At 43.9% G+C, this 18,764-nt stretch overlaps 1 protein-coding gene across 3 annotated transcripts in view; it reads right to left on the reverse strand.

Annotated features, from left to right (window-relative positions):
- The window catches only part of LOC142014607 (uncharacterized), a 75,458-nt gene that overhangs the window by 27,155 nt on the left and 29,539 nt on the right, over positions 1–18,764 (reverse strand). For all 3 annotated transcript variants that reach the window (XM_074997466.1, XM_074997465.1, XM_074997464.1), the window contains exons 17-18: positions 16,365–16,495; positions 12,673–12,782 (exon numbers count right to left, since the gene is read on the reverse strand). In XM_074997466.1, coding sequence (XP_074853567.1) covers positions 12,673–12,782; positions 16,365–16,495 — 241 coding nt within the window. The remainder of the gene's footprint in view (positions 1–12,672; positions 12,783–16,364; positions 16,496–18,764) is intronic.

Genomic DNA, 18,764 nt, shown 5'->3' on the forward strand with positions numbered 1-18,764 from the left:
GACCCAGATGAAAAGCTGAAGTAGCACCTAAGTGCACCCGAACCGAGGAGAGGGACAAGCCCTCCCGTACCAGACCCCATGGGCAACCTAAAAAAATCAACGGGATGAGGACTTGCGAGGGATACAGCCCTCTGTGACACACCCATATCAAAAACCTTTTCGACTTAGCCAAATAAGCCACCCTCATGGAGGGTTTTCTACTGTTTAACAATACTTCCTTTATGGGATCTGAACAGGCCAGCTCCCAATCCTTCAGCCACGGAGCATCCACGCTACGAGGTACAGAGACTGGAGATTGGGATGCTGCAGTCTTCCCTCTTGCTGCGTCAACAGCTTCAGCCAGATCAGCAAAGTCATCGGCTTGCGGATCGACAGGTGCAGGAGGGTCAAGTACCAGTGCTGACGGGCCCATGCCAGTGCCACCAAGATGATCAATGCCACTTCTGAGCGAACCTTGAGGAGGACCCTGTGAACTAGCAGAATCAGAGGGAATGCACACATCAGCCTGCCCGACTAGGGGACACTGAAGGCATCTGCCCAGGACCCCGGGTTCTGACTGCAGTAGGAGCAAAATGTCCTGCATTTCACACTGAGGTGGGAGGCAAACGGGTCCGCTTGAGGATATCCCCACATCCAGAAAACAAAATGAATGACCTCCGAGTGGAGTGACCACTCATGATCTGTAAAGGACTTGCTGAGTTGGTCTGCCACTAAGTCATGCACACCTGGCAGGTAAAGGGCCTGCAGCATGATGATGTGCTGTATGCAGAAGTCCCAGAGCATCATGTCCTCGTGGCACAGGGGAGAGGAGCGTGCACCCCTGTTTGTTGATATAGTATATTGCTGTCATGTTGTCTCTACTGGCTGACATGCAATGTCCCATCAGATTGGCCTTTAAAATCACACATGATAGTCTGATGGCCCTGAGCTCCTTCATATTTAAGTGGAGCCAAAGGTCTGACACACTCCAAAGAGCCTGGGTTCATAGCTGATCCAGGTGCGCTCCCCACCCCGGTCCAAAGCTTCCGTTACTAGGGAAAGTGAGGGCTCCTGAGGGGCAAAGGGGACTCCTGTGAGGACGAACGCCTCATCGAACCACCAGTGCAGGTTCGACAAAGTCCGTGTTGGCACTGTAACCACCAAGTCTAAACTGTCTCTTATCGGGAGACACACCGATGACAGCCATAGCTGTAGAGCACATCCTTAACCTGGCATCCTGTACCATGAAGGTGCACGCTGCCATGTGACCCACCAAACACAGACTGCTCCTGGCCATCATGGTGGGAATTGCCAGGACGTCTCGGATGATGGTCCCCATGGACCCGAACCTGTTGTCCGGCAGGAACATCCTGGAACACCTGGCATCCAGTCGTGTCCCTACAAACTCTGTTGACTGAAAAGGGACCAACGTCGATTTTGCCTCATTGATCAAGAGACCACGGCTTCCAAAAGGTTTGACGGATCAACTGTACATGCTGAATCACCTGCTCCCTGGAACGACCCTTGACTAGCCAGTCATCCAGATACAGGAACAGCTGCACCCCTTGCCTGCATAGATTCACTGCTACTACCGTGATGCATTTGGTGAAGACTCTTGGGCAGCAGACAAACCAAAAGGCAGGACTGTGAATTGATAATGGTTCCCATCTGCCATGAACCTGAGGAACCTCCTGTGAGGAGGGTAGACTGAAATAAGGAAATATGCACACCGTATGTCAAGAGCCATGAACCAATCCCTGTGCTCCAGCAGCGGGAGTATGAGACCCAGGGATATCATATGAAAATTTATCTTTTTCACAAGCTCGTTGAGACCTCCAGTTCCAGGATGGGTCTCAAACCCCACTTTGGCCTCTGAATTAGGAAATACCAGGAATAAAACCTCTGTCTCCTGAACCTGGGAGGAACTTCTATGGCCCCAGAACCCAGGAGGGATTGCAATTCCTGTCGTAACAGATCTAGTGAGAGGGGTCCCTGAAGAGGGACAGGGAAGGGGGGTTTGACGATAACTGAGTAGCATATCCCCTCTCTACCGTATGCCAGATCCACTGGTCTGTGGTGATGCCGCACCACGTATGGTAAAAGTGGGATAAGCGACATGAAAAGAGTGGGAAAAAAGTGGGGATGCTGGAGTGGGTGAGATCAACTCGACGCTCCCAGCCGTGCCATCAACACTGAGGCTTGGGTCCCTGTGGGCCCTTTGGGTGGCCTTGAGGTTGTTGCCCTGAATGGCACCTGCCCATCCTGTTTCACCTTCTACTGCTGTCCCTTTGTGGCGGCAGAAACTGTCTTTGCCGAGGACGGGGGTTAAAATGCCTGCATTGATTGGCAGGTGTATGCAGGCCCAAGGAGTGGAGGGTGACCCTAGAGTCTTTCAGACTATTCAGACTTTTATCTGTCTTATCTGAAAATAGGGTAGGACCTCCCTGGATCATCTGCTGGACCTCATGAGGCAGGATGGAAACCTGCAACCAAGCCCCCCCACACACTGCCACTCCAGAGGCCATAACCCTCGTGGCAGCCTCCACAGCATCCAATGCTGCCTGCAGGGCTGCCCTTGAAATCAGTTTGTTTTCCCCCACTACGGCTGTGAAGTCCTGCTTGGCTTCAGGTGGCACCACCTCAAAGAACCTAGACAAGGTGCTGACTGTATTATAGGCATACCTGCTAATCAGAGCCTGCTGGTTAGCAATTCTTAATTGCAACCCTTCCTTTGACTAGACCTTACTCCCATAAAGGTCCAAGCGTTTAGCTTCTCTATTCTTCGGGGAGGGACCCTGGAACCCTTGGTGCTCTCTATGGTTAGCAGCGTCCACTACCAGTGAGTCAGGCGTGGGAAGCGGGAACAAATGTTCATTGCCCTGGGATGAGACAAAGTACAATCTCTCATTCCTACAGGCCATAGGAAGGGCAGAAGCAGGGTTCTGCCAAACCGTGTTAGCTGTAATGTCAATGGTTTTGATTATGGGCAGAGCTACCCTGGTGAGGCCTGCGGAGGATAAAATGTCCATAACAGTGTCCGTTCATCCCAGACCTCATCCACTTGTACCTCCAAGTTTTGGGCCACTCTACCAAGGAGCTGTTGAAAAGCCCTGCTATCCTCCAATATAGGTAAGGCCGATGAGCCCGCCACCACCTCATCCAGGGAGGAAGAAGATGATAGCCCTTGTGCCTCCATTTGGAGGGGTAGGGCAGCTGTGACCTGTTCAGGCACTTGGTCCCCACATTGAAATTATGGGCATACCGGGGAGCACTGTAGGCAGAGCTGGCATAGGTACCGGCTGGCCAGAAAACTCCACCACAGGTGGCACAAACAACGCCATTACCGCTCCCTGCACTTGAGTCAGTGCAAGTACCTGCCCCATTGGCACCGTAGATACAATTAAGGATGGGGCCAGCACCGAACGGGTCCAGTTCTGCTGTGACGGCGTCGAAGACAACGCCGATGAAGTAGACGCAGGTGGCTCCATGATGACCGCCACTTCTTTGTTCCGGTGGTGGTGGGGCGCCCAGTGACACTGATGGTGCCAAGCACAAGATCGGCGGGGCCCTCCACACCGTTAAATGCACTGCAGTGGCCTGGCTCTGCATCTCGTGAAATGTCCACAAGGTCCAGAAGGGCCACTGTTGCATCGCCTGCGAAGCTGGTAGCCAACCGTACTGTCTGAGTGACAACTACGGTGCCTGCAATGGCTATGGTGCGACCTTCTCGAGCTCCTGCTCCGCCTGGAGCTCAAGTAAAAGGAGTCCAACTCTGACGTTGATTCAGAAGCAGATGATCATGGCAGGGCCATTGGAGGTGATGTTGATCTCATGGGCGACGACGACGGTGCCAGTGCCAGAGTATAGGACACCTGAAACTGGCTCACAGTCTGCTGGGTCAGCACTGGTGCACTTGGCACTGAATACACTGTTGGTGCCGGCGTCAACGTGAGTGAAGGGGTCAGCGCCGCTGTCACATCCATGAGCCCGGATCACCCCATTTCAGTGCTACAAGCACCTGTCCTCTATAGACAGAGAACGACCTAGCACCATAATCTGCAGAAGTCCTTGTGCTACTCAAAATGCCTCTGGCACTGAGGGCAAATCCAGAAGCTGTGGGCTCCCACTCCACACCAGCTTCAATGGATGCACTTCCTGCCCTTCAGCAGCACGCGCTGGAGCCTTGGACTTGAGGCTGCTCCGCTTTGACTTCGGTGAGCGATGCCTCTCGTGCCTCCTCCTCTTCATCGGCACTGCAGATTGACTCCTATGGTGCCAAGAAGGCGACAGTGCCTGCACCTGCCCTTGGTGCCAGAAGTCCTTAGGCAGCACCGTGACTGACAGTGCTAGTACACTTTGCACCAAGAAGGCTCCACTCACCGCTCCTGCTGGAGACTTTTAAGGCTTAAGAGCTGCCTCCATTAAGAGGACCTTAAGGCGTTGGTCCTTATCTTCCAAAGTTCTGGGCTTGAAGGCCTTACAAATTGGACAGTGATCATGCAAGTGTCCTACCCCCAAGCAAACCAAACAGGCTGAATGGGAGTGCCTTTTGGGCATAGGTTTGCCACATTTTGAACAAGTCTTAAAGCCTGGGGAGCCAGACATTCCCCAGCACCGAGGCTCCAAGGGGGATGGAAAGTCCCACCTTGGCTATTAGTTAAAACACTAACTATCAAATACGAAAACTATTTGCATTACGATAGGCTACTAGCTAAAGAATTGAGCAGAGAAAGCAAGAGCTCCAACGACTGGCAGCATGGCATGAAAGAACTGAGTTGGGCAGGGGAGAGTCAGGCAGTACATATATTGGTCGCCATATTGGCGCCACTCCAGGGGGCGCTGCACCAACCCTATAACTACTGGCGAGGGTAAAAAGCTTCCGGCGACTGGGCACGCATCCACGCACACCAAACTTAGAATGGACATGAGCAATCACTCAAAGAACTGAGCTCCTTATTTTCCACTCTTAACCTTCTAAAGCCCATGCAAAGTTTTCTAACTACAATTTATATTACTGTGAATTTGTAGTATAAAACTAATTTTACTTATATGTAAAGTTTACCTGTATCTGATATTGAACTCAGATTGTAAGAGTGTGATGTTTGTTAAAACTAACTTGATGTTCTATCTAAATACTGATTGTCTCTATGCTAATGAAAGCCCCTTGTGTGAATGAAACAAACCAGCAGTCATGTAGCACTTTGAAGACTAACAAAATAATTCATCAGGTTATGAGCTTTTGTGGGGCACATACATCTTCAGATCTGAGGAAGTGGTTCTGCCCCACAAAAGCTCATCACCTAGTAAATGATTTTATTAGTCTTTAAAGCGCTACATGGCTGCTGGTTTGTTTTGTCAGAATACAGACTAACATGGGTACCCCTCTTGTGTGAGTATACGTATGCAAGACTGTCACCAGATGTTACTGGAAGGGACCAGGACAGACCCTTATTGCTGCATATCACTAAAAAGGTGAGAAGTGGGCATACTGGACAACTCTAAAGAACAAAACAGGCAGTGAGAGACTGCAAGCAATGAGAATCAGCATAATGGAACAATAGAAGAACAACAGTAAAAGTCTTGAGATAACAAGCATTCTGAACAATAGGATGCAAAATCCACTGATCCCAAGAAAGCCACTATAACAGAAAGCTGTCATGTCACAGACTTTCATCTACCAATCCCAACGGGATCTCAGCCCAGGCTGAAGGAACCTGGTGCTGGTTCAGCCTCCTGTTTCATTAGCCTAATCAACTAATTGAAAGACATCAACAGACTGGTAAGTATAACATCAACTGGCAAGACTGTGTGCGTGTGAGAGAGAGAGAGAGAGAGAGAGAGAGAGAGAGAGAGAGATCGTATGCAAACTGCTTTTCTATTGTATTCTCAAACACAACGTATTGCCTTTTCCCCTGAAAAAGATCCCATATGCTACTTATAAGCATAACATTACTGGTGGAGAATTGTGAGAGGGGGAGATAGCATATGCTGTTTTTGAGAAACAGTGGAAAAAGGAATACTGCAGAAAAGTTTTGGGAATACTAAACTAATCAATCATTAAAGTGTGCACATCCCCAATTGCAGATGCCCAGGTAAAGAGTGGAAGAGGACTAGATTTCTCACTCCTTGGTCATTGACTTACCGGCACTAGAAAGAAGGGAAGAGAATTAGATTTCTCACTCCAGGAAAAGAAATATTCTCTTAAAGGTATATGCACCCTTGGTCATAGTAAGTCCAAACAAGGAGAGGGATTTAGTATTCACACTCCAACCCTAAAGGTGGTGGTATACCCTCCGTCTTAGGCTAAGCAAGCCCATAAGAACAAAGCTTAGCACCTTTGTTCTACCCTTGTGACAGGGTCCTAAGGGTGCAGGATGAATAAGGAGGATTCTTATTAGAAGGTTGGAAAATGTTCATGTGTAAGCAATCTTATAAGAAAGCTCCCAGAAAGGAGACTGACAAATTGGCATCTGCAAAAGAAATTACCCTTTTTGAACATATCTTGCAAAAATTTGGACATAGTCCTTGGTCTGATCTATTGCTAGCTGATGTGAACACAGTTTCAGATCTGGAGGACAAATTAGCTAATTATTTATTGATTTACAAACATTCACCCCAATGAAAAAGATGTAGATGCAGTCTGGCTTTCATGGAAAGCCTGTAGTGAGGCATTTAAAAGGATTATCTGACTGTATATATCAAATTCAGATTCATCCTAGAAAAAGGACCAGCAAGTGTAGGGGCTAGTGAATAAGTCCATCCTCCTTGCTAAAATTGGCAATAGAACAAAGCCTGTGTCCATGGAAAGGGGCCATTCAGCAAGAAAAACCAATCAAATCCAGACAAGCAGGCAGGCAAAAAAGAATACAAATATTGAAGACACTGTGGCAGGAGTAAGCAGTAAAGTATAAACATGGGAAATTCAAGTCCTTAAATATCACTTGGAATGGTAATAGCTAAACTGATGGAAGTGTGCATTACAGGGGAAAAGCAAGTATTTTAAAAAAATGAGAAGTTAACTCCGCAAAATCTGGAAGGAACTAAGCAGTTGTTGAAAGAATGCTAAAAAGCTTATGGGAAGAAAAATTCTTGGTTTCTTTGCCGTCATTCTGATGGAAAAATGGGCCCTTTTCCAAAGGAATATCTGTAAACAATCCAGGCAAGCAAAAAACCTACCTTAAATAATTTTAGCTATGAAAGGTTTAGTCAAATTTGCTAAAAGAACACAATGGGGTTTTCTTGAAACCACCACAATTGAATAGAAAGAAATGTAATCTTTGTACAGCTGTGCAGAAATAGTGTAAGAAATGCTCAAAGAATGTATGCATGTGTGTAACTGTGTGTAAATATATATAGTGTATATATGTGAGTTTTTTAGGATCCAGCACTCCTGCTTCGTAGGTATAAAAAGAACTGGTTTCACCCTAAAAACTGTAAAACTGACAAAACAAGGGTGCTTCTAAGTAAGCAGACCATGATTTCAGTAAAAGTGCAGGAAAACTTGGTATGCACAATAGAAACAGTTACACCCAATGCAAAAAGTAATGTTATAGCAAATACATATTCAGCAGATAAGAATAAGGGGATTTCAAAGTTGCCGGGGTCCCCCCGTCTGGATGAGATGCACGGTGGTGAGCCGCATCAATTTTGAAGTGCCACGGCCACCGGCATTCTAATGAGATGCTGAATATGTATTTCAGCGCTTCATTAGTAAACTTCGAAATGGCCATTTGCATGGCTATTTTGAAGTTTTGGGCTAGTGTAGACACAGCCATATTGCAGAAAAGGTAAAAACTGCACACAAATTAAAATCCTGTGAGGGCTCCAAAAGCCACAACAGACTGCAATTTCCTTTTTCAGATTGGGTGTGTGAAAGAGTATGACTTAAAAGTAGAACACACTACTAATAGCTTTAAATGTAAAAATAAGCCAAAAAGCACCGCTGAATGGAAATAACCTAGCTGGCAAAACACTCTCTCTCTGTAGGTATTAGATGGTTTGATCAGCAAAACTACCTGAAATCAAAAAGTTCAAACTGTAACCCCCAAAAAGAAGGGTGGAAAAAAATCTAAAAATGTAACATCTAAAAATAAGTGAATTTAATTTAAGAAGAAAAAAGAATTGCGTATGCACAGTGCTAAACCTAAAAAGTGATACAAAAGAGGGTCTACTTACACAGAGACCAAACGGATATTGAAGACACTGGCCTCAATTATAAATTATCTGAATAAAAAGCATGATATAGCACTGCAACGCTAATGTTACTGTTTAACACAATGTGTTAATGTTCATGAGTGACCCTGTTACAAGGTGCAATGTGTATGATTCTCTTTTGGTAAAAGAAAAGCCTTTAAGCATGTTAGAAATGGTAACTAAAAACATACAATAAGAGAGGAGGGGTCACTATTGTAACAATGCTAATCAGTTATCTGTAAATAAACCCAAAGCTTAGCACAACAGAGAAACTATTACAAACCTGGTCTGCTGTTTAAAAGGAAAACTAAGGCACACTACCTCATAAATTTTAATGATTGACCAGTGGGATAATTCACCCTAAAATAACTTCAATGGTAGAAGCCATTAAAACCTGGCCTGCCTGCAAAATAAACCACTTGCAGTTAACTATAGGAGTAATTGTAAGCAAAGAGAGGAATAAAAGAATATTTGTAAAAGTATGTAAGCAATAATGTGCCACCCACAAAGGGGTAGATGTATGTTCCTATTTTTGTCTTTCAGAAAATCAGGACAAGCTAGTATCAGCTTAACACCCTACAATACCATAAATCTATTGTCCCGATGAAGATTGTTTTATGTTTGCATTTGTCTTGTCTATCTAACTCACAGCTTTGTTGTGTATACCACCTTGAAATGTTACTGCATTAGATGGAAAAGATTTAATAAGCACTGAGCATTTTAATTTGTATTTACAAAAACCAGTGTCTGAAAGAGTAGAGGCCAAGGAATTCCAGGCTTGATAATAGAAAAACATGCAAAAAGTGGTAAAGGCACATTCAAAGGGACAACATGCATGAAACAAAAGGTTTATCTGTTGGTAAAAATAAAAAGAACAAACAGAAAAGGATGGGTATGTGAAAGCTTAATTCAGTGTTAAATGAAATGTTTGCTTGTATGCCCAGAAAAGTGCACCTAAATGTTGTATACACTTCAAAGTGTAAGGCCACTGTGACACCTTACCTAATTACTGTAAGGGGCACTACTGTAAAGGCCCCATGAGGATACAGCCGCTACTAAAAAAATCTGCCAGAAGGGGTGGGTAGCTAGAAAAAAGGGCTCCCAACCTGTGTAATGAACATTGTTTTGAACAAGTCTGAGCTAGGAACTGAAGTGTTGGGTGCTACTGACAAAGGTACTGGCAAACAAACAGGGCTCTGTTATAGCTAAAATACAAGAATTCGAAAAGCGCCATGGGGGCATCCTTGTCATAATTTTAAAAATGTAAACAATTATTTTCTAAAGCACCGTCAGAATTTGCCACTCTGGCAATATCAATGGGAAGTTAAAGCTGGGAAGAGGGCAGGGGACTGGACTCAATGACCTCTGAAGGTCCCTTTTCATTCTATGAGATTGGTAAAAAACAAAAGCAAGAAACAAATAATGGCATGATAAAAATGGATAAAGTTTATCCTAAATTAAAATCAAATGGCTCTATAAAGCGTATGTAATAACTAAACACCCCAGTCTAAGTATTGGTACCTATCTACTAGTGCCTGTAAAAAAAATCCAGTAAATGAAACATTTAAATGTATTTTGCTAAACATCTAGCAACATCTTTGTGATAAAAAGCTATGTTAAACTGGAATACATTGTATGGCAAAATGAGTATTTTCTTTAAGTTCTCTGTGCACCAATGTATGATGTCTATATTTTCAGTACCAAACGATAAATGTTAATATAGTAACTAATGTTATTGTGGTTTATAACTGATGATTTTACACCAATGGTGCTAGATCTTCAAATTATTAAATAAAAGCTAATCACTTGTAGAACGTGTTTAAAGAAGAGTCAATAACCTGGTCTGCAGTTCTAAATATCATTTTCCATCCCGTCATTGTATTGGCATAGTTAATTGTAACGTTCATTCTAATGTGTTACATGTGCTGTTGGATAAAGAGAATGTTTGTCAAGTTACCATCACAAGCTCAGATTGCTTCATAAAACAGTTGTATAAAGTATGACCCACTCAAGAATTGTTCTTGAGGGGTCGAAAGAGGGATAAGTAGTATTGATGGCAAGCTTCCAGATGGTGAGAATGAATGGGAAGCTTTTCAATCTCAAAAGACCGAAGGCTAAAAGCAAGACCTCCACAACCTCGACTGTGGAGCTCCAGTACACGGACGACAATATAGTTGTTGCTCTTTCTCCCACAGCCCTTCAGACCATCTTAAGTGCCTTCGCTGAAGCACACGAGAATCTCAGCTTTATACAGAACATCAGAAAGACTTAGGTGCTACATGACCCTCCTACTGAAGTCAATGGAGAATTGCTGGAAAACGTAGAGCACTTCCCATACCTTGGAAGTCATCTTTCTGCTAAAATTGACATTGACACGCAAATCTAGCATTGTCTGAGCTGTGCAAGCTCTGCTTTTGCCCTCCTGAGACAAAGGCAAAACTCCTTGTATACCGTGCAGTGGTTGTTCCAACACCACTATATGCATGTGAAACCTGGACAACATACAAGCATCATTTGAATGCACTTGAACAATAACATCAATGCTGCCTCAGGAGAATCCTAAATATCTGTTGGGAGGACAGGCGCACGAACACTAGCATCCTGGAAGAATCAAACATGACAGCATTGAAGCCATTATCACTCCTTAACAACTATGCTTGACTGGTCATGTGGTTCAGATGTCTGAGCAATGCCTCCCAAAACAAATCCAGTTTTCCAAACTGGAGGAAGGACAGAGGAGCACTGAGGGGCGGGGGCAGCAGAAATGATATAAGGGCATGCTGAAGGCACACATGAAGTAGTGCAGCATTGGTGTCAACACTTGGAATAATCTTGCCCAAGACCATCCCCAGTGGAGGAAGGTAATCTGTGAGAGAGTGGTGCAATTTGAGAGGTCCCCCACAGTGCAGATGAGGAGAGGTGGAGAAGAAAAGAGCATCAAAAACTGCCCTGCGCCCCTCCAACAGCTACTAACATCTGCTTCTTCTGTGATAAGATCTGCAGCTCCAGAACTGGGCTGATCAGCCATCAATAGAGTCACAGATAGGAGGGTGACATGAAGATGTTCTACTCATTCTTGAGTAACTGCCAAGAATGTAGTATAAAACTATTTTAGTTATATGTAAAGTTTACCTAAATCTGATATTGAACTCAGATTGTAACAGAGTGTGGTGTGTGTTAAAACTAACTTGATTTTCTAGCTAAATACTGATCATCACTTTACTAATGAAAGCCCCTTGCATGAGTGAGAATGTATGTATGCATGTAAGACTGCCACCAGATGTTTCAGGAAGGGACCAGGAAAGACCCTTATTCTGTATATCGTTAAAAGGTGAGAAGTGGGCACCCTGACACCTCCAAAAAACAAGACAGGCAATGACAGACAGGCAGCAATGAGAATCAGCATAATGGGACAACAGAACAACTTAAAGAAACATTGAACAGTAACAGAGAGGTAGCTGTGTTAGTCTGTATTCTAACAAAACAACCAGCAGTCATGTAGCATTTTAAAGACTGACAGATCAAAAGACTAAAGATCAAAAGAAGTGGGTCTGTCCCACAAAAGCTCATTGCCTAATAAATTCATTTGTTAGTCTTTAAAGTGCTACATGACTGCTGTCTTAAAGATACATTAAAAGTCTTGAGATAACAAGCACCCTCAAACGGACTGCAAAATCCATTGATCCCTATAAAACTGATCTAAGAAGAAGCTTGTCATGTCACAGACTTTGGGTTTGTCTGCCACTTCCACTGCGATCTCAGCCTGGGCTAAAGGAACCTGCTCCCGATACAGCCTCATACTTCATTAGCCTGAACAACTAATTGAAAGTGAGCATCAGACTGGTAACATCAACTGGAGGGAGAGAGGGAGAGAACGTGCACATGTGAGCATATGCAAACTGCTTTTCTACTGTATTCTGAAAAAACACAGCGCATTGCCTTTCTCCCTGAAAAAGATCCTGTGTGCTTCTTAGAAACATAACAAATTCACTCTTTGTACACTTACCATAAATATTACCAACTCCAGAAATAATCCAATTTTACTATTGTAGTGGAAATCAAGAGTGGTTTTCAGCCTTTCTGAAAGTATTACAGTAAACTCTTTCATATCCAGCAGCCCCAGAATCAGGAGGTTACCAGATATTCAAATATTCTGGATAAAAGAGAGGTACACCTAGCAATGCATAACACTAAGAAAAAAATGACTAGATATTAAGAAACAAAAAAATGTATGCAGCATACTTCATTTACCAACAACATTAGTACTATATACTGTAAACTTATATTGTATTTGCTGTAGATTTACTTTCACTATACTGTACTTACAGAAAATGTAATTACAATTTACTTATAATTAAAACGCCCATTATTTGAGAGTTAACAGAATGCTGAATATGAGAGTTTACTGAATATTCTTTCTAGTCCACTGCAAATGTAAATTTAAAGCTAGAAAAAGACATAGGTGCAACTGGTCCTATGCTGATTTTTTTTTTAATTTACCCTTTAAGCTGCTCATTCAAACTGGAAACAAGCACTTGGTGCTTTTCTGCATCTCGCATTTGTTGTGTACGCAGTTGACTGAGCTGGGTTTGCAAACGTTCGTTTTCACTCTGCAACAAAGCAATGGTGAATTATAGCCCACAAACATCCGGAATGGCAATAAAACAGGCATCTGGAAAAACTGCCCCATCATGTTCTAGGCACTGTAGGGACTACTGATCAAGAATACTGGTTATTACCGACTGAGATCTGAACTACTGGTTCAAACAGCATATGCTACTCACCTTTGAGAGGTTTCTCCCTTTGTGATTCCATCATAAGACGAAAATCAAGAGAGAGACTAAACACTTTATGCAAAAAGACAACAAAACATAGATACACATACTGTGTGAAAGCAGCTTACTTTTCTCTGCTTGCCTTCACTGCATTATTAGCTTCAGGTGTACCTCCAGTTTTGCTCCTCACTTGATTCCTGTCCACACTCAAAAACTGTATCTTGTGTAAAGGGATGCTTTAAGTGGTGAGGTAGCCGACCCATAAGGGTAGCTTGACTGCTGATGATGCGAGTAATAACGGAAAATTCAGCAGACTGAGTTACTACTCACCAGTTCTGTGGTGCCTGTCAAGTCAATCTAGATAGCTGAAAAGTTATTTTGGAGTCCTTGCTTTAATCCATTCTCACTCAAGACTGGCTAGTTTGAGTGGGTAATTCAAATGTATTTATTCAAGCTAACTGTTGCAGTGAAAAGAAGTTCTAAAAGGAGACCACCAGAAACAGCCCATTCTTTTAAAGCAATTTTGGTTTCATGGTCTGAACACAGTAATTAATTCCAACTGTTTCTCAGAAGCTCTTTTAAAACCTTCATTGCTGTTCTGATCAAAGGCAAGCAGCAATCCACAGTAGACTGCAAAATAAACTGTGGGAAGGTATGAAAAGAAAAAAAAGCAAGCTCTACTGACACAGTTGATAACAGTATAAATCGACTATTCTAACCAACTTCACTGCATCAGTTTGTGAGTAAAACTGCAAAACCAAACCAAACCCAGAAACCACAATCAAAAGCCACACACACAAATCCAAAATCACCAACAAATGTTGGTAAAACAAACAATATGGCAAATGTGTCACATCTAAGGGAAATGTGCTTTCACTTGGGAATGGGCAGAACACACCTGTAAAGCCCTCAATGGCTGCCCTTCTTCCTCTACACCAAAGGTCACCTGTATCGAAAGGCTTTGTTACAAGATCCACAAATACTAACAATTTTGTCTGCCTTCTAATATAAACAATTTAATCTTAAAAAAGAACAATAATTTAATACATGAATTTTATTAGTAAAAGAACAATTGCATGCTAAAACTGTGGCATTTTAGGGGAAAGTTAGTCAGGTCATGTTAAAAGCTTAGAAAATTGTCAGACAAAATAATTTACGGACCAAGTAATTTTTAAAACATCTGTTTGGATGGACGTTTTTTAATTTATTATTTGGTGCCTTCACGGATAAAGTTTGGGAGGTTTTTAGAAACAGTCATTAATAAGTGAAACAATGACTGCCCACAGATTCTCACTGCTGCTGCTAACCACCATCTCTGGAGACAAAAAGGGGCCATGTACATATATATAAATTACTATTACTTTTTTTAAATCATAAGCAGTTACTGTAACACCTCAAACACCATACCCATATTTTACCATCTGTTTAGGATGCAGTTTACCAGATAACTGGTTAACTTAACATCCCAAACTCACAGGTTTTAAACAATGTGGCTGTGGCCATACTAGCCCCTCCTTTTGGAGGGGATACGATAATGTGGTACGTGGGGATATGCTAATGAGGTGTTTCCAGGAATATGCAGAACCTCATTAGCATAATGGCAGCCGCATGTGCTTTGAAACTGCTGGTTTCAAAACGCAGTCACCCGTGTAGCCGGGGGCCTTTTGAAACAGACCCCTAATTTCAAAAGCCCCTTCTTCCTAAAACCAGATGGAAATAACGGGCTTTCGAAAGCAGGGCGTCGTTTCGAAAGGCCCCCCCAGGTACACAGGTGGCTGCATTTCGAAACCAGCAGTTTTGAAGCACATGTGGCCGCCATTATGCTAATGACGCACTGCATATTCACGGCAGTGCCTCGTTAGCATACCCCAAGTGCCATATTACCATAGCCCCTCCGAAAGGAGGGCCTAGTGTGGCCACAGTCTGTGAATGGATAACTAAACCCTTTTACACATGAGATAACTTTGCTGTGTAACCATTCTATTTTTAATTTGATGCTGCCAACCCTTTTACCACGCAGGGAGTCAACATCGGTTCCAGACCCCAGCTACTCTATATAGGTTACAGCAAGTTATTCAGGTATCAGAAGGGAATGTTCAATGTAGTCACTTTACACCCTATTTGCCTGCTATCTGCTACAGGATATACCTCTCTTGTCTGGCACCCTCAGGACATGCGTGGTCCTTGACGAGGGGATTTGCCAGACAAGAGGTCAGGTGCCCAGGCAGCCTGCAGGGGTGCCCCCACAGGGTAGCAGGGCTCCCCCCACGTGGCTGCTGGGCTCTCCCACCCCAGTCAAGTCTCCCACAGCTGCGGGGCTCTGTGCCCCAGCCAGCTCCTTGTGGTGGGGCTGCGAGGTTCCCCTAGCCCTGGCTGAGGTCCCTAAAGCTGTGTGGCTGCTGGTGGGCCTCTGTGCCCCAGCCTGCTCTCCCCTGGCACAAAAGAGACTGCTGGTGGGGCTCCCCCAGCCCCAGACAGGCTCCCAGTAGGGCTCCATGCCCCAGCTGGTTCTCAGATGTGGGGCTCCCTCCAGCCCTGGCCCCCATGGCAGTGTGACTATAGGCATGGCTCTATGCCACAGCCTGGCTCCCCATCCCTAGCCAGGTTCCCAGTAGTGGGCTCCATGACCTGGCTCGCTGACCTGGAGCTTCCTCTATGGCTCCTGTGCCCTGCACAGCTGGAGCTCTCTGGTCTTGGTCTACGTGTCCTCTGCTTGCAATTCAAATATGCAGGTTGCTCTACCACTTTTGCAGCTTCCATCTCCCTAGAAAAATTTTAGCCTCCCTTCACTTACAGGCCCTTCCATCATTAAATCTGACTTCAATAATTTAATTTTCTTATTAGCCTTTAATTTCTCTAACTATGAAGTGTTATGAGCCTCCTTTAGACTATGCAAAAGTAATTTACTGTTGATTTTCAGGATAAGAAGTTATCAGTGCTTGATTCCTCACTCACACCAGAATAAGACAGAATTAACTCTACTGAAATGCAGATGTAAAATAAGTGAAAATACAATTGTGTCAGTGATAGTTCTTGATCTCTGTTGATGACAAAAATGTTACTGCTTTCAACATGCTGCTGTCACTAGTAACAGGTTTCTGGACGTTACTTTTTTTACTCAATAATTTTCACAGCTATTTTTTCAGTTTCTGCAGGGTAAGAAATGTCTCACTGTGTGACTTTTTTTTCCAGTGAGCAAAATGGGTGTAGTCTTGCACTGTTCAGTACAACACAATATAGTAGGAGCATATACTGTACTATTAGCACATAAAATATTTTTGAAGGACAAAATGTTCTGCAGAATCTTTTGCTGATTTTTAACTTTTGCTTCACTATAAACTATTTTCACTAGAAAGAGGAAACTAAATGATCCTTCTACATTACCCTCAGCTCCTAACACAAACATAAAATCCTCACCTGAAGGGCTTCCATTCTGCCTTGCAGCTGTAATCTATCTTCCAAGCCCTGGCAACGTTCCTCCAGGAATATAATTTGTTCCTGTAGTTGATTTCTTTCCAATTCCAACTCTTCAACAACTGTCCGCAAACCTACATAGTTTGTGGTTCAAAGGAAAAATATCTTATTTCAAGAACAAGTCTAAAAATGTGCTTCACATACAGATAATTGCCAGATAACTTAAGTCTAGCAACTGCCCACAACTATATGGGTTTAATTTTCTGAAGTGCTGAGCACTTGCAGTTCTCAGTGCATTTCAGTGGGAATTATGGGTGTTCAGCATCTCTGAAAAACTGGTCATCATATTTATAAAGGTGTCAATGATCAAATATTCCCTGAACTTTTCAAATAATGGGATTAAATTCATAGCTCACAACCCCCCTATAAAACCAGCTACAATACCTTTCCATATAAAGCTAAGGGCCCAATCCTGTGAATGTTTAAGCGATAAGTACACTCATCCCTCCTTTAATGAGTACTCGCTAAAATGAGGGACATACATACCAATTTTTGTTCACTAAACAAGTGAACTTCCTCCACTTATTATATGAGCCAGTGGCAGGGTCCCTCACCCGGGGGCAGGAACACCCACAGCCCCGCAGTTGGCTCCAGTCCAGCCATGGGGTCTCTGGCTGGGGAGGCGTGGAGACCCACAGCCCCACCACTGGAGCCTTCTTCCTCCCTTCCCTCAGACATGCAGCTGTCTGACAGCCCTTAGGCTGGGGGAAGAGAGGGAGAAGGCTCTTACCTGGTTCCCTCTCCTGCAATGTCAGGAACGTGAAACTGACCAGCCGTGAACTGATCAGTTTCCAGGTCCCGCAAGCCATGCAGAGACTGGAACCAGCCTGCCCCTGGTTCCCAGCTCCTGATACTCTGGGAGCCAGGAAACTGACCAACATTGGTGGTTCCTGGCTCCCTTCTCCTTGCAGGAAAATTTTAGTTATGCAGAGGTTGCATGAACATCCCCTGGGTAATGTGAGGGTTTATTGTATTAGTCCCCCCCCGGCCTGCCCGCCCCACAGACCTCACCCTTCAGCCAGATTTTAAACCCCCCTCCCCAAGGTCTCAAACCATCCCTAGGCTTCGAGCCCCTCAGCAGCCCCAAACTGCCCTCAGCCTTAGACTCCCCCTGCAGCCCCACACTGCCCCCAGCTTTACACCCTCCCAGCAGCCCCAAACTGCCCCCAGTCTTAGACCCCCACCCTCAGAGACACCTCCTCTCCCACAGCCTCTTCACGGGGGGCAGGGTCCTGCTAGGCTGGGTGACTCCCCCAGCCCTCCTGCTCCCAGCAGGTAACAGTCGTTAAAACCAATTAACTGAAGTGTTAAAGTTTCTGCACTTAGGCATAAGGTAACTGCTATTTCTAGTGATGAGATAGCTGCCTGAGGTAGCAGTGCTAAGAAACTGCAAATGGCTTCTTTAATTGCCACATGTAGCTGGGAACTGCCCAGCTGGCAACCTTTAAAAAAATCTAATGGGATGCATGTTTGGGTCCTGACACATGTTTGGGAATCCCTGCTCTATATCCATACACTACATCCTATTTCTGGTGCCAAACTATTCAAATACATCAGAAAAGTACCTAAACAACTGGTTTATATCAAGTTACAAGCACTCGGAATGAACTGGAGACTTTTACATGATTTTAATGAGAATTTAGTGTCGCTCTTACGAGTTTTCGCCTAGAAGCAGAAATTTGGGAACCAATCGTACTCATGTAGCGAGGGATGAGTGTAATGTTGCTTTAATGACTGAAACTGTTGCAAGATACAGTCTTATGCACCCTGAACATGTATGAAGTGATGTGGTCTATCAAAAGCAGGGAGCTCATCTGTTCAACAGCAAATAGCAATTTTATATTAAAGCAGGCCTGACAAAGCAATATTCACTGGGTACACTGACTTTGCAAAACTGATCTTTTAATGTTTAAGAATGATGTAAAAGCATCTTCGAATTTAGTATACACTGACAAAAATTAGCTATATTGTATTAAGACAATGCTCGCATTTGCTGTATGCCACGTAGTTGTGTCAGACCTTAGAGAGGCAAGATACATGAGGTAATATCTTTTACGGTCAGTCCAATAGAAGATGTTGCCTCACCCATCTTGTCTCTGGAATGCTCACATCTGAAGATAGGACTTCTTGGAGATTGGTGTGGGAATCAGTGGTTGAACCAAGCTGTACTAGAGAGGAAACATAGCAAACGATAACTGACCTGTGGCTTCCTCATACCACTGCACAATACTCTAGATTCAGAGAAACTGCAGTCCTACTGTACTGGTATGCTATTAGCCAAAGTCATTATGATGGCTTAAGAAATGATTTCGGAATCCAGAAGCTAAAACCTTTCAGATGGGA

Source organism: Carettochelys insculpta, chromosome 6 (assembly GCF_033958435.1).
Source record: "Carettochelys insculpta isolate YL-2023 chromosome 6, ASM3395843v1, whole genome shotgun sequence".
Taxonomy (NCBI): Eukaryota; Metazoa; Chordata; order Testudines; family Carettochelyidae; genus Carettochelys; species Carettochelys insculpta.